Below are 16,793 nucleotides of genomic sequence, written 5' to 3'. Positions count from 1 at the left end.
TTATCCCCAGTATTTTGTTAGGATAAATTTCAAACATCATGAGAAGTCGAAAACCCAGTAGGGTGGCAGCTTTGTCTCCCCCTGGAATAGCTGTTTTCTCTTGGGTTTATTTGGATGCGTGCGTCTGGCGGAAGTCGGCAGCGTCGTGTGGGCCCAGTGGAGACGGACAGCCTACTGGTGGCCAGGCTGCTCAGTCCCAAGGGGGTTGTACATCAGCCCATCCCCGGGGGTTTAGCTTGCTTTTTTGGACCGGGATGAAATCAAGGAGGGGTGGAGGGGACGTGACTTCGTTACGTGTTGTTGGTTTCTTTTGGTCCTGCTCGGAACCCGCCCTTTTCGTGCCTTCTCCGTTGACTGTCGATCCTCCCGGGGTCAGGCTGGTGGTGTCGAGGCTGCCCTCATCCTGTTTCTCTGTGGCTGTTCTTCGTGGTGTCTTGTTCTTCGTAGCTTGTTGTTCGTCCACACCTTGTATTTTTTTCCTAAAGTAGAAGCCAAATCTGAAACTGGACCTCAGTACTTGGGACTGGACCCTGGGCCGGCTCCCAGCCCGCGCCGCTGCAGGGTGCACTTGAGCTGTCGGGAGCGCGGGTCACTTCACAAAGCCCGCTCGTGGCGAAGGCGACCACTGTGAAAGCACTGTTTGGGCCGGAGGGATCACCAGTGTTGATAGACAACTTACATGACGCACAACTGCTAGCCAGACGGTCTGTTTCCCGAGGCTGCGGGCCCAGCGAGGCGGGAACCGCCACAGCTGCTTGGGGTTCCTGAGTGAGGCCGATTCTTGGGCCTCGCTGTCTTTCTCGGGCGTCGCTCTCCTTCCCCCTTCCCGCTGCTCCTCTGTGTGTGCATAATCATTATGACCTTGTGCATATTTTGGAAAAACTGAAACGTTCGTTCTTTATGTTGTCACTTACTCATTTTGGAGTAATTAGAGTCGAATCATGATTACTGTGTTGTAATGTTTTTCTAATACCAAGGCTGTCAGAATGTTGAGAAATGCTCTCACCCTCCCTGCTCCCGAGACGCTCCTGCTCTCATTGCTCATCCAGCCATCTCGGCAGCGTCTGCGTAGGCAGCAGCTCCAGCTCCAGCTCCAGTGTGTTGAGCTCACATGTGTCTGCACCCCACCCCAGGCCTGTCGAATCAGGATCTCCGATTTCAGAGTCACTGGTAGAGAGAAAAGATTGACTTACGACTCAGAAAGCCCTTCCTCAGGCTTAATGATTAGGTAACTTACCCAGGCTCCGTGTCTCGCCCACCTTCAGGGGCTGCGGAGCCTGCCCTCTGTTAAGTGCACAGTAGCCTTTGCGTCTGTGTTCTCTATGCAGAGGGAAGGCTCGTAGGGTCATCAGTGTCCTCGGTGCCCTGTGCGTATAATGAACACAAGGGAACAAGGGTCCCGGCTTTCCCCAGGCACCGTCCAGCACGCACAGGGACACGAGGCGCTGACTGACCACCTGTGTCCTCATGCGGCTTGTCCCACATCCACCTGGTGATCTGCCTGAGCTGTGCTTTAAAATTTCCAGCCCATTGCAGACTCATGCTTGTAAAATACAGCAGAAAAGAATTACTAGAAAAAAGATCACACCTTTGGATGTCATTGCCGTGAGAGCATATTAAGGTTCTAAGTTATCCGTTCAGTTTCTACATCTCTTTTCCGCCGAGTGCAGGTTTGCAGACTGGCACAGGTGCTCTTTGAATCCCACTGCCAGAGAGCACTGCTGCTGGCGTCTCCCGGCTGCGGCTCCAGGGCCGCCCCAGCCCAAGCGCGTGCTGGCTCCCGAGGGTGCCCCGCCAGCCCAGCCCGAGCGCGCTGTGCCGCCATCCGGCACTCGGCTGCCTCACTGGGTGTGTTCTTTTGACTCCCTTCTCTTAAAATTCACCTTTTTATTGTTGAAACCATAATAAACTTCATTGTGAAGAAACTTGAAAGGAAAAACCATCCATAGTTCCACGATCTCATCACAGTATCATTACTTTCTTCATTATTAAAGAAATCCATTTACTGTGTTTGTGTCTTGAATTATCATCACATTATACATGTAATTTGCTTGCTTTGTAGTTCGACGTAATTACAAACATTTTTCATGTTGCTAGATTGGTGTTTACGTTGGCACTTTGAGGGTTTGTTATGTGATATTGCAGGGAGTCTTTTCCTTTCGCCTGAGACAAAATGGAGGTTGAGCGCCCACATTATGTGGGCTCTGGAGTCAGCAGCTCCCCGGCTCTGTGCTCCCCAGCTCCGTGGTGACCTTGCACCAAAGATCTCATTTCTGAGGCCTCTTTTTTCTCTGTGGCTGTAAAGGGCCTGGCACGTCACTTCCCATGATCATGCTGGTTCTGCTGCTCCAGCATTTCCTTTCCCTGGTTTGATTTTTCTGCTCCTTTCTTCTTAGAGACTTCTTACATTTCTCGGGCTGGTGAGCCTCTTGGTTTTACTTCTTCATGACCGGTTTCTGCCCTGACCCTTCCCACTTCAGTTCTGGTAGAAGTCAGCTTCGCCCGTTACCCATATGTGGCCAAGGGAGGGCTCACCCCACGTAGCCAGCAGGCTGCTACACACAGCCCGGGTTCTTCTGTGTTGTGAGAGTAGAGCCCTGGCCAGTTGGTGCGGGCAGGTGGGTGCGTCTCCCTGGAGTATTGCTGAGGGCGCAGTGCTGAGAGTTGAGCCGGTGCAGCCGGGCTGTCTGCATCACGGGCCTTCTTTTGGGTTGTGATGTGTCCCTTCAGACGCCAGGACGTCTTTAGCCTTGTGTAAAGGGCTGGGAGGAGCTGGTAGTGCTGTTGTGAGACTTGGGGAGCACAGTCAGTGGAGAGGGTTCCCCCCATTGTGACCTCAGTGAGCATTTGTTTCCAGGGCCGGAGCAAGTGCCCAGATGGAAGATGCAGGAGCTGCCAACTGAAAAATGTCCCTTATTTGTGTTTTGCTTTCATTTAGGCATATAGTCTAGCTTTTCCTCACCTTCCTCTGCGAGCTTTTTGGCAATTTTCATGGGGTGTGTGTGTGTATGTTGTTGAGGGCTGCTCACAGTTCAGGGCGGGCTCCCACTTTGGAGTTAGGTGTAAGATGTGATTCTGTGGGCCAGTCAGATTCAGACTCTTACTTTTAATCTTTAGCTTATTTAGTAAAGGTAGTGTAGTCGGATAGTCCAGATGTCTTCCCTCTGAAGTGCTGTGAATTGTGCAGCTAGGTTTTTTAAATGAATGTAATTTAGTTCATCCGCAAAAGTATTTAAAAGCAATTGAGTCTTGTTCGGTCACATTTGCAGACTACCGCATGAATGTGCGTTTCACAGCTACCGTTAGCCAGCACGTGACGGCACTCTTGGTCCCTTTGAGCCTTTTTAAAAATCTATAGACCAGGACTGACCGTGGTTCTTATTTCAGAGTGTTGTTCTGTGTCCACTACCATGATAGACGTGAGTGTGCTTGGTGAACTGTAAGGGACCACAGTGGCTGTTCTTGTCAGTCTTATTTAAAGTGCATCATTCTGGAACAGACTCTGAGGGCTGAGGAGCTGCTTCAAGAGCCTTGGGGAGGAGCCATTTTCAAAGAGGACAAAGAAGAGAGAACAAAACTTAGACATTTCTCTTTGGTTTTGTACCAGAGAGTAACAGACACAGGTTACTGTTGCTGCCGGGATGGTTCCCCTTCCTTTTGAGTCCTGGTACCCACCCTGGTTATGCCCGTGTGCAGTGCACCGAGACAGCCTTGGTCCATGTCTGAAGCGTGAGCCGTTCTCCCTTGGGGGTCACGGCAGACTTTGCGCAGACCTTGCTGGCAAGAACTGCCCTTTGCTTTGCTTTACTGAGCTTGTACGGGCTGATCATTTGCAGGTGGGGAAGGTGGTCTTTCCAGCAGCCAAAGGTGCCGGCCTAGGAGGGCAAGGGGCTGACGCCTGCCTCCTACCTCCCAGGGCCTGGCTCTTCGGCCATATCCTATTCTGCGCGCCTCAGCATTTGAAAATGTAGTAAGCTGGTAGGAAAGGGTGCTTTTCTTACCCCTTTTTCATTGTATTTGCCTTTCATTGTATTTACCATTGTTTACTTTTTTCATTGTGTTTACTTTTAGGAATGCTCCTCACTGCCAACGAAGCCTCGAAGATGGGCATCTATTACATTCCGGTGAGTGATACGAATAGGTGTCACTGTTTTCACTGTATTTTTAAACTGGGTGTATTGGGCCTTTGTGTAAACGGACCACAGGGACTCCCTCCCAAGTTCATCTTGCTCCTTGGAGCCAGTGAAATAGTGTTCCCCCACATTCTTTGCAGCAAGCTGCTTCGTGTCCCGTTCAAGTAGACACTGCAGGTCGTTTTGTCGGCTTCAAGAGTTTGCTCCCCCACTGTTAACGTTCTTGTTTGTAATAGGAAAGGTGCCTGGGAAATCAGTCTCTTAGCTAGAAAACCACTTCGTGCAAAGTTGACCTTCATTACTTGACGATTGGTAGATGCCGTTCTCTTCTGAGATTGGGGAGAGAGACTGGGGGTTAAAGGGCGTTAAAGGTCAGAACTTTGTTGGGGTGGGGTCTCTAACCACTGTCAGCCTCGGAATAGGAAAATGTTTCATTTTTATGATGGTTTTTTGGGAAATAGTTCAACAACATGTATATCCCTCTTCACCCCACCCCCACATTTGTTCCTGTTGGCGTTGACTTTCTGTGGTTTCGGGAGGCTGGTATGTTGTTGCAAGCACTTCAAGGTATTCTGGTTGAGAGTGAAGTCAAGGGCACTCAGCAGCAGACTTTTCTGCTTTCCTGGCTTTTTAGTCATTCCTTACCCCAGATGCCCACAGATATGGCTTCGTTTTTCCTCCCTTCCCGTCTTCGTTTGTCCAGTAAGTGTATTTCTCCATCGCACAGCGGGTGTCGGCGCAGCGCTGCCTGCTGGCTGCAGCGTGTCGGCCACGGGCGGCCCTCTTCTCGGAGAGTCAGAGTGAGGGACGGAACAGGCTCGGCCCATTCAGTGTGACCGGTGCTGTGCTTCAGAACAGCGAGGACAGACACTCAGCCCCGCCTGGAGGTGTAGTGGGTGCTCAGAGAGAACTTCCCAGAGGAAGTGACTTCTAGGGAGAGACCTGAGGGGCGATTATAGAGTGTGGCTGATGGGGATGGGTGGAGTGGGGTACAAAATGGGAACAAGATCTTGGAGGTGAAGGAGCATATGTGCGGTGATTAGGGATAACGTGACCCCATGCCAAGGACTAGAGAGGCTGGGTAAGGTGTCAGATGGAGGGGCGCGTGGGGAGCCAGATGTGGGGACGTGGGGCAGGGAGTTCTGAAGACGTCGTTCTGGGGTGAGAAGTATGAAGCCACATTTGCTTTGGAAGGGTCGCTTTGACTGCCACAGGAGAGTGGATCACACAGGCTCTAACCCAGAAGTCCCGGGAAGAGGCTGTCGCAGACCAGGAGCAAGGGTAGTGCTGGCATTACCGGTGCCAGCCCTCCCTTTTTAGTAGTTGGAGCTTTTTGGGTTCTGGGGTAATTTGAAGGGAGGTCTGACTCCGCAGGCAGTAATTTCAGAGTTTGTTATCCTTGAATTGCCAAATAGCATGTCTGAGGCATTCGCCGATGAAAACTTGCACAGATCAGAAAATGCCGATCCTCAGCCCACATCACCATCTCCCCAGAGGCAGCCTCTCCGGGAGAGGCCGTCAGCCTGCTCTCCCCGACCTCTGCTGCTCCTGGGGGTCTCTTCTCTGGAGACTGCTTCCTGTATTTTGCTCTTCACAGTCACTGACTATGAGATGTCTTGGTCTTGGATTAGAGAGCCCTTCCCCGTAGGATGAGGAGCATGTGCGGAGGCCGTGCAGGTGAGGCGCAGGCCTCCCTTCCCCGCAGGTGAGGCGCACAGCGGGGTGAGGTGGCTTTCTGAGCTCTTCCACGGTGCGGTCCCCCTACCCTTGCCTCAGACTTGTGGCAGAGGGACGGAATTGAAGGGTGGTTAAGGCTGTAAGATGGGCTTGGTGTTGATTAACTGGGGGCTGGGGGAAATAAAAAGAGGAAAGAACCAAAAATGACAACCTTGTTTTGCTGTGTAAGTGTGTGGGCCAGGAGGCCGTGCCTCGTGTCCAGGAAGAGGTAGAAGAATTTTTAAATATTATTTTTCCTCTGGTATCATCTTCTACATTTTATAAAATACTCTTTAAAAGGATCAAACACAGATTTTTTCGTTACACAAACAATGTATGTTCTTCCTATTTATTCCAAGTGTTACAAAGTATAGGAAACTAATAACCACCCACTTTCCCCTTGACAATGGTATGAGCGGCATCCCTATTTGCATGTTGTTTTCAGTAATGCATATAACATGTGTGTGAAGGCTGTGGAAAACCCACTGAGACCACTCCCAGGTGACTGCCTGTGGGGCCAGGGAACCCCGGCTCTGGCTCGCGGAGCCCTGTGCTGAGACTTGTACTGAGGTGTTCCTCCCTGGCCTGCCTTGTGCCCTGCCCTGCCCTGCCCTGCCCGAGTGCTGCTTCATAAAGCACTTCGAATCTCCTCCCTGTAATAATCCTTCGGAGCTCTGCAAGAGCCTGGGGGTCTGAAAGCCTGCCACTTGCCAGAAGATTTTATCAAACTCACCAAGTGATATTTGGCACATAGGTTTGTTGGAGGCCAGCAGAGCTAGAAAAGTGTGTTTAGTGTGTGATTCATGCCAAATGGAGGAGGTTTGGACTGTGATTTGTAGTAACATCTTATAAATCAGGTCCAAAAACTCTTTCTTCCCCCGTTTGGACCATATTAAAAAGGAAGACAATAGAATGTTCTTTAGCTTATAATTTTGCCCTTCTATTGGATATCATCTTCCTTGAATGCTTGCAGTCGTTATAGATGGGGTGCGATTCCTGGTTTATACCCTCTGCCACGTCGAGTCACCGCGCCCGCCAGTCTTTCACGACCACGTGGATGTTGGGCGGCCCGTTCCGCGCCCTCTGTGTTCTCCCTGGTCCCTCCCAGACGCCAGCTCTCTTACTTTGTTTGCTTTTTAAATTCCAAGGTTTAATTCAATTGCAGTTCCTCACAATAATGCCAGGAATAGTTTTTCAAGTTTGGTTTTCCCCTGAAATATAATTTAATCTTCGCTTCTTTATAATTAGCACTTTTGGCAGCTCTGCACCCTCAGAGGGAACCCAAGTGCCCTGTGGTACCACCCCGAACCCAGAAGCACAGCTAGCACTTCTGATGTTGACTGCTAGAGGTGTCTGAGCCCTCACAGTGTGTCCGCATGCTCTGGGGCCACTCTTGCTGTGTGGACGGCCTCACACTTGGGCTGTCAATGAATGTGGAGACTCGAGGAAAATAAATCATTTTCTATTTAGGATGCTGTCTGATTTAGAAGAATAAAAGTCAGTGAATTCAGTATGTATGGTGGATTTGTTTAGACATACGAATGTAAGCAGCAGTAATTATATGCTATGTCACCAAACCCAGCTTGTGTGCGTATCACATTTTAGGGGAAAAATACTATCTTGTGTTTATTGAATGTTTTTGTTACTTGCGGTAAATAAAAAAACAATTAAATATTTTCGTATTTACTGCGTAATTTAAAGTTATACTTTAAATTTGGAAAGTACTTTCTGAGCCAAAGTACCTGCAAATGGGACAGTTAAAAAACAAAGGATTATTTATAGCCTGTACTAGTGTTTCTGCTTCTGTTTAGAAATAGCACTTGAACTTAACCCAGCATAACTCTTGAACCTCACAAAACTGTATTTGCAAATAGAGATGACTCGGTGTTGAGAGCATAAAACCTCACACATATGGCCTCACAAAGGCATGTAAATCCAGAAGGAATGCCAATCATTTTTAGCCAAATCTGGTGAAATGTAATACACAGTTCATCCAAGGAATGTTAAGTGTCTTAACTTCAGTGAATCGTTACACACACACACCCCCTCTGCAGCCATCTGTGTAGCACTGAAGCCTCTGACCCCATCTCTGCTTCCTCTGCTCTGTGTGCCTCGGGCTCAGTCACCAGTGAGGTCAGGCGAGTCTGCAGTGCCCACAGAGACAAGGTCAGTCAGGGCGGCATGTAGAAGTCAGTTTAAGAGAAGTGGCGTGAAAAGTTTGCATTTGGGCAGATTGTGTTACTGTGCAGGAAAGAATTAAAAATCATATTTTCTCTATGGACTTGGTGACCCAAACAAAGAAGTTTAATTTTACAATAGTTTGACTGTTCTGTCTGCTGAAGTGACTTGATCTAGCTCTAGACCCAGCCACTCTGTCAGGTTGTCTCTTAGGTGCTTGGGTTGCATGTTGATCATCCCTTATGGCCTCCCACAGAGATGGCATCTTTTTTTTTAGCCCAGTATTTCACCTAACTTGCTCTGCTGTGTTTTGACATAATCTTCCAGATGTCTTAAGAACATAGTCATATAGTGCTTGCTAATAATTTCTTGTTACCATCACCTCTTAAGAAATTTTTATCAGCAATCCAAGTTGCAAATATGTTATTTCAGTTTACTATTAGATTTGATAGCATCATAAAAAGTAAGTGGCTTTCTTTGCTCTTTTTTTTGCTTGTTCTTATTTTCCTCTGTTATAATGTAAATGTAACTATAAATGCTTTTATTTATTTAGCAAGATACACTGAGCACTGTACTAAGATCCAAGAATGATAGTGAATAAAACAGTTTCAATGCCTGGTATTTGTGAGTTACAGTGGTGGGGTGTGTGTGTGATAAACTGATGTGTGCTTCCAGCACTGTGGGGGGGGGGCGCGGAGGCAGTGATGGCTCTGTGATAGGATAGTTGAGAGATTTGTTCTTCCTTTTGTCTTACATATCTGGGACAAAATGATGATGAAAAGTTTGTCCCACGATCTCTAGAAACAGCGTGAACAGCAGAGATGATTTTTGACCAGCAGAGAAGATAGAGTTTTTCCCGGTGTACACCTCATACACAGATCCCTTAACTTTGCCTAAGGAACAGTGGACACAGTTGGCCCAGCCTCCTGGATACACTGTGGCTGCCTTCTAGAACGCCACTTTTTGCTGGCTTTCCTGCCATCGCCCAGCGGCCCTTCTCAGCCTTCTCTGGTGGTTCCTTATGCCGCTGTGTTGGAACCAGGGCCTAGGCTCCCCGCACCAACGGGGGCTCACTCCTTATCTCTCCCATTCCCAGCAGGTTCCTGTGTGCTGGTGATGTCCACATTTCTGCCTCCACCCTTCCCTCCCCTCTGAGCTACAGTCATATGTCCAACAGTCTGCTTGGCCTCTCCTCTTGGATGTTACATTGATCCAAGCTCCCCACTTCCACCCCATACCTGCTTGCTCGCTGTTTCACTCCAGCGGAGGCACCACTCCTCACCCAGGTGTTGGGCCGGAGCACAGTGGCCTAATGTGTCTCTTCTCCGCCTTCCCCACCCATAGGTCACAGCGACTCTGTTTTCCAGTACTGGTGCAAATCCAGCCATGTCTCACGCTTTGCGCCCGTGCGCACCTGGGCCTGCAGACCTGCCTCTCCCCCGTCCCCCTTCCACCCCCCATTCAGTCTCTCTACCCTGCGGCCGCCGAGTTGATCTAAAATATAAAAACAAAACAATCAGATTGTGTATCACTCTTCTGTTTAAAACCTTCCAGTGTTTTATCATTTTGCTTGTCATCATATCCCAACTCCTCTCAGAACCTAAAACATCCTAGTAGACCAGCAGAAAGACTGAAATTTCAGAGACTCCATTTGCTCCGAGCTCTCTGTAAGCCACTAATCCATTCACAGAGACCACCAAATGCTCAGAACATCAAACCACATCCGCAGTCGTTGCTGCCACCACGGGGAAGTAACACTGGCTGTAAATTGAACAAAACACAAACACAAAATTAGTAGAGCAGAAAATTAACATTAGAAAAATGGAGTCAGCCGAGTCCTGCCCTTTTGGATTCACCTCTAGGAACCACTCACTTTAGGGGATCTTAAGGGTACCGCTGGGTGATGAGGGTCCCTGGCTCTAACAGGTGAGTCCCCTGGGTATCCAAAGTTGTTAAAGGGTAATTTCCAAATGGAAATGAAATTGTGATATTAAATAAACCCAAGTTAAAATTTTTATTTAACCCATTAATTAAATGAGGAGATTGACACCATGTTGTTATAAGCAGATCAAAGGAGAAGTGTAAACAGGCAGAGATTTTCATGGAGGAAAGTTGTGTGGAACTGCGAGTGTGCATGTGGATACAGACCAGCTTTCCCAGAGTGTGAAGGGTTATCGGCCTGCAGTCATTTGCATGTCCGTGGACAATTGCTCTGCGTTATCATTTACCTGCAGTTCACATAGTTGTAAAGTGAATCCCCTACAGTCAAAATCTCACACAGGGGTTTGGCAAATTGAACACGGCCTACTTATTTTTGTAAATAAAGTTTTGTTGGAATACACTGCAGACATTGCCTTACTTGTCATCTGCAGCCGCTTTCTGACTGCAGGGTAGACTTGAGGAGGTAACCAAGATGAATGACCCACGGTCCTAAAATATTGACCTGGCCCTTTAAGGAAAAGTTTGCTAGCCCTGCTCTTGTCTTAGCTCTCCATAGAACTGCAGAATTCTCCCTGTATTTACTTATCTGCTTGTTCATGTGTATCTTTCTCCATCGTAATATAAAACACGGACACAGACACTGTCTTTTTCAGTTATCCCTTCCGCCTGTCCTTCCCATACCTAAATCAGTACCTGCTACACTATGAACATTCAGTTATTAGGAGTTGAAAAATGAATAAAACATGCATGGGAGGGGGATTTCATGTCTGTAATTTGGAGAATCTTGGATAATATTTATATATTTTGACAGTGGCTGGTGTGCAGTGCTTTTTAGCTATTCTTATACCAAATTCAAATTGTGCATTTGCCCGTTTCTGCTACCACGGTGAGTACGAAACTGAAGAATGGCTTGTGCCAGAATATGCTCTTTATATAGTCAGATAAGAATCGCATCCCTTGCTAACCTTGTAATCAGCCAGATCAGAAGTCTTGGTGTGATGCAACATTGTGCCCGGAGCACCAGCAATTTTTCTAAAGTAATGCCTGTCCAGAAAGATTCGATTGTGATTCTGTTAAGAGGTTAAGCTTTTTCCTAGAAAAATATGAAAAGAGAAAGTAAGGACATTTGGCTTTTTTTTTTTTACCGTTTTTGAAAATTGTGCAGGAGTGGATTTTGTGTCTAGGGCAGGGCTGACTCTCCTGTTCTAAAGTTGGAAAACAGCCTTACTTTTTCTGTGTGGCCTGTGCTTTTCTGCCAGAGTTTCTGGGAACACTGTACCTCCCTGAGGTTGTGGTCTAAATCTGGACCATGATTGGCCCAGTCCGTCCATTTCAATTCAGAGCCAGTACTGAAGACTTCTTATATTTGCTCATTTGACCTTTAGTGAATTCCCCAATGAGATACTCTTTGGCCTGGGATTGTATGTCGAATGACCCTGACTATATTACTGTCCATGTAGAACACTAAAAGCGATAGAATTCTAAAGAGGAAAAGTGATTTCTAAAATGTTCCTTTAAGTAGAGAGCAGTTGGACGTGAGACAGAATGGTTTCTGACCGCACTGTGGTGTAGTGCCCGCTCAACATACTCTCGTGGCTGCAGGAAGCAGTGCCAGATGCAAAGAAAACTATCCCCTCGGCGGTTTGCCAGCATACAAGGAGGTACAAGAAGGAACATAAACTGAACAAGTTGCTGAAAGTACTTGCTGAAATGTTTCCATGGGATAGAAGTTTTCATCATGATGTAAAGGATCAGGGGGGTGCATTTGAAGCACAGATCATTAGAGCAGGAGGGAGCATCAAGGTAACTCATCCAACCTCTTAGTGCCTAGATCAGGAAGGAAGGGATTTATTTGTTCAAGGTCAAATGATAAGTTGGTGGATCCAGCATAATGGCTCCACTTCTTCACTCCTGATTGCATAATGGAAAGAACTTAGATTTTGGAATTAGTCCTACCTGAGTTTTAATACCAGCTTTGCTGCCTCCAAATTTTATGGCCTTGAGTGAATTAACAATCTCATCTGAGCCTTCACTTCTTGAACCACAGCAGAGGAATGGTGTCCTAAGGATGGCATCTGGCACGTAGTAGGTATGCAGCTGATTGTCACTCTTACACTTTTTTGCAGTGAGCAAAACTCAGAGGATCCAAGGGCAAAGAATAGTTGGCGTCTTGTGGACATGGGCCATTAGCGAAGCAGTGTGAGAGTGAAGAAAGTGAAGAGACACTAAAAAGGTTGTGACAAAATGGTGTGAACAAAGAAAGTAATTTCAGAAATGTGATTTGGGGTTGTTCAGTCTAACAGATCACATAAAAATACATGTTAAGAACTATTGAATGCCATTGATTTTGCTTTTAATTATTGAAACAGAAATCAGTGATGAAATTGGGTGGCTGAAATAAGAAACCTGATTTTTTAAAGTGAACTTCATTTCCCTCCATTTTATCAGCAAAACAGGCGGGTGAAGAGGGTAGAGGCGACTCAGGCACTACCTCCAGGGCAATCCCAGCCCAGGGGCCGTTCCTCGCGTTGCTGCCATCTGAGACATTGTTGATATGGCTTCTGATCTTGCTTTCTTCCCTCTTAATTAATATTTTCCCCTTGTTGTTATAACTTGGAGATCATTTAAAAAGTAAGTTTTGTGTGTGAATATGAAAGCAATTTATAGTGTTTTTTTTAATGCTTAGATGCCAGGGTGGAAAAAGCCCAGCTGTAGTCCCACGAGTCAGGGGTGTTCTTGCTGATATTTTTGTTAAATATTTTTTGCATGTGGGAATATTTTCATGACTTATGATTGGAGTTGTAGTGAAATCCTGTAGTTAAGCTCTAACTTAGTTTACATATCAAGAGGCAGGGAGGGTCATGGGGAGAAAAACTTCAATTCCATAACCTCCCCTTCCTTCCCAAGGGCGTGCGTCCCGGGCTAAAATTGCAATGGAAGGACCTGAACACTTAAGCCCCGACTCTCCTCTCTGTGCTCAGGTGCCATCACTGCTGTGCATTTAGGAAAGGCTGCTTACTTGTCATTCCTTGGAAAATTCAGAGAAAGACCAGTCACTCGGTTACTTTTGCGTCCTGTGTTGAGATGAATGACGCCTGGAAAGGCCGCGTGGACCTGTTGTCTCCCTGGGCAGGTGTTTGTCTGTGGTGCCCTCACGGCAGGGCCTCGCCGACTGTCAGACACGGGGCTTTGGTGTGACAGGGCACTAGAGGCAAGCCACCCAGCGTCTTCCAACAGCTGACGACAGTGTGCACTCTGAGACTTACTGAAGGCCTTCCTGCAGGGATTGTCTGCTTCAGCTCTGGGGATGCTGTCTGTAGTCTTTCCTGCTGTACTTAGAGCTCAGTCTTGATGTAAGAGCTTAAAGCTGTGAAATTACGCTTCAGAAATACTAAATGCAATGGGTAGAGTAGCCCCAGGGAAATAATTTAAAAGAAATAGTTGTTAGCAAGTTCCATGTGGGTAAGACAGGGCTTGACAGATGCTTCAGTAGAAAGATCTGGAAAGTTGAATCAGCTGTGCATCAGAGGGAAGCAGGAAGATAGTGATGGCACCTGTGCCTGGGTGGGAAGGACGAGGTGGTGCCATAAAGGGGCCATCTTGGGGCTCCTAACATAGTGAATGTTCTTTGAGAAATATCTTGCAGGTTAAGGTCAGAGAAAGCTCAGGAAAGAGTTCGGGGACTATGTTATCAGGCACCAGCTACAGGAGGCTCGTTTTAAGATGTAGGAAAAGTTTCAGATCATGAAAAGTAGTGCCATATGGGGGGTAAAGAAAATGATGGTGCACTGGACTGTGGAAAAGACTTTTCATTGCTGAGAGTGCAGGAAGAGCTATGCGAGCTGGGGAGGGGGCGAAGGGGTAACCTCTTAGCTTCTAAGAGGAGGAAAAAGACGAATTTGAGTGAACACTCATGAACTTTGAATTCAGAGTTGCCTAATTTTTAGTGTCTTGATTCATAATAATATAAATGGAACATATGCTTAGTTTTGTTCTCCACAAAAATATTTTAAAGACAGGTCTATAAGAAAGATCTGGAAGGATAAGACCTCATCAAAGGTAAAGGATCTAATTTTGTAGGTTCACAAAAATGTGAGGCGTTTAGAGGCAGAAGTGGCACGTGGTGGAGGGGTGAGGTTCTGAACTCGCGTGTTTTCCTTCCTTTTTTCTGATTAACGAAAAGGGAGAGGGAAGCAGAGCAGATGCGGTGCTTTAGTGTTTCCTCTCAGCTCTGGCTCGCAGCGAATCTGTCATAATTGAATTTTATCTTGTACATAAAATTGCTTTATAAGGCATGGTGCTCTGTTTGTAGTTTTTGGTTGTTTATTTATAACTTTGAAATGGGAAGTAAGGCACAAATGTCAGGTGGCTAATAAAGTCTTCTGTTGTTTGCGCCTTTTCAAAGGGGAAATGTGGGCTTCCTATCTTAATCTAAACACTTTGCGGCGGTAACCTAGCGTCTCTGGCATTTTTCTCAACAAAGGAAATCCTCTCCATTTCCCATCACAATTTATTGGGTCACAAGAACAGCAGACATACAGAAAGCATTAATGTGTGACACTCAGGAAGTAATTTTCTGAGCATCCTGTCACATTTCAAAAGTTAATTTTAGTTCCAAGTAGGTAAAAATGCATGTCATTTCCATATGTCACATTTGCTATACATGTGACATGTATTCTGTTTGGTTAATGTGCTGGGTGGTATTTCTGTCACACATCTGCCGTGCCCGTTTTCTTGAAAATAAACAACAGCTTCTATCCAGATGTTCTTTTGCATTAAATACACACCAAAGGTCTGGTGGCCCAGCTCTGCTCCATCTTGGTGTTTACCGAGTTGACCTCTTCACCCTTCTGGTTGTGGACACATGAGCTGGAGGTAGACCTGTGTCCTGCTGGGGAGGGCGCTCAGGTGGCGGTGACAGAATGCAACGTTCACTCCAGGCATGGGTGCTAGGCTCTGAATGTGCCCCACTGAACCATGTGGCATTTTCTTTGGTTAATATCCCCCATCCCTGTTCTCTCCCCTCACCCATCTCGCTCTGTGTGTGAGAGTTTTTCTTAAATAAAAGGCAGATTATGCAAATAGTCAAGAAGTTTTAAAAGGCCCAGCTTATACAGGTAATAAGAAAGAGCTTGGGTTTGTCCCGTCTTAACGCTGGTGGTCGGTGTTTTCAAGTCCCCAAGTCCCCGGAGTTTGTCTTCCAGTCAGTGCCCACGTGCTTGACTGGAAACTCCATGATGACAGCGTGCGTGCCACTCCCCGCGCCGTCCCTGCGCCTCTAGCACAGTGTCTGGTTCTCGTAAGCACCCCCTGGATACACGCTGATTTGAAGTGATGACTATGTTGACATTTCATTTTTAAAACTTGTTTAAAGTTTCAAATATACATGTGGAAAGAAATACAGGGAACCTTCATTTCCCCATCTCCTCAGCATTTTCATCTTACCCAGGAGACGGAGGTGGGTTGGTTTGTATTATTACCACTTTACGTCGCTCTGGAAGGTTGAGAATTGTTAAATGAGAATCATATGTGATCCTGAGTGGGCACAGGTCATTAACGGTGATACATGTTACCTTTGGAGGAGCAGAACATTGTTCTTGTTTGGAAACAAGTCACACGTGTGAGGCATGTGGGGTACCTCTGTGGGGTTGTCTCTTACACCACCCCTGCCACCACGTGCTAGGCAGAACAGTTTCGCTGCCCTAAAAATTCTCTCATGCTCATATTTCACCCCGCTCCCCAAGACCTGGTGACACGCTTATTATTACTGTGTCCTTATGGGCTGGACACGATTGTTCAGTTGACTGGTTTTTACTTAGAGCATTTTGGGAGAGCATCATTCATTAAACAGACACTTGTCACCTTTCACGTGCCTGTGCTCAGTCCTGGGGTAGCAAAGACTATTTAAGAAGTGGGCCGGGGTGCCTCCTCCTTGTTTTATATGGGACTCGTACGTGCAAGGTCTTAAAGGGGCACGGAGAGATGTCCCTTTCCCACAGATGAGAGGGCCAGAGGGAGCACCGATCGGGGCGCCACAGTGGCGTGGAGGAGGGAGGGCTGCACAGGCGCTTCTGACAAGACACTCGGCCTCCATCTGTTCAGTCTGTCTGGGAAGAGGGGCACTTTCCCCAGGGCAGGCAGGGAGGAGAGAAACAGCTGGAGAAGACTCAGAGCCTAAATCTAAATCTATATCATAGCCTGGTTTTTAATTTTAAGTAGCATGCGTGCCTTTGATGGTCACACACAGGGGAGCACGACCAGATGTGTGTTGGATTGTTCGCCTGCGGGTGGGGTGGCCTTGGAAGCAGGACCTAGGGTTGTGATTGAGGAGGAGTCTGGGGGGCGGGAGGGAGATGTGTGTTTGTTGTCTCCCACAGCCCTGCTCACACACATGCCCTAGATCTCGCTGCGACCTTCGCGTGGTCACCTGCGGGGGACTCCCGTCCACACTCAGTGGGGATGTGTGTGCCCAGAGCTGTAAGGTGGACGTTCCGCCGAGGGCTTTTACTTCATGGCACATCTTATTCAATTGTAAGTCCAAGATGGGTTCTTTTACCCTCTTCTTTTGCTTTGTGACTCTAACAGTCTTTGGCTCGCTCTGGGATGTATAGATGGTCTTACTTTGCTTGTCTTTGAAGCATATTCTTCAGGATTTCTTAGTTCTGTGCAGAGCACCCTGCAGGTGAACACTGCTAACTGGTGGCAGAATGCGTTTCTGCTCCTCCTAAAATAGCACTAGTACAGTGTATAAGCCTCAGCAAAAGATACAGTTTTTAAAAATATTACTCTTCCATTCTTTCTGTGAAGTTTCTATCCCTGGATATT

At 47.1% G+C, this 16,793-nt stretch overlaps 1 protein-coding gene across 3 annotated transcripts in view; it reads left to right on the top strand.

Annotated features, from left to right (window-relative positions):
- The window catches only part of NOL10 (nucleolar protein 10), a gene marked incomplete at both ends in the record, with an annotated part of 71,040 nt that overhangs the window by 23,237 nt on the left and 31,010 nt on the right, over positions 1-16,793 (top strand). For all 3 annotated transcript variants that reach the window (XM_084234658.1, XM_084234659.1, XM_084234657.1), the window contains one exon: positions 4,072-4,124. In XM_084234658.1, coding sequence (XP_084090784.1) covers positions 4,072-4,124 — 53 coding nt within the window. The remainder of the gene's footprint in view (positions 1-4,071; positions 4,125-16,793) is intronic.

This window comes from Talpa europaea, assembly GCF_964194135.1.
Source record: "Talpa europaea genome assembly, chromosome: 6".
NCBI lineage: Eukaryota > Metazoa > Chordata > Mammalia > Eulipotyphla > Talpidae > Talpa > Talpa europaea.
The sequence above is the reverse complement of the archived record's forward strand: the minus strand, read 5'-3'. Positions and strand labels throughout refer to the sequence as shown.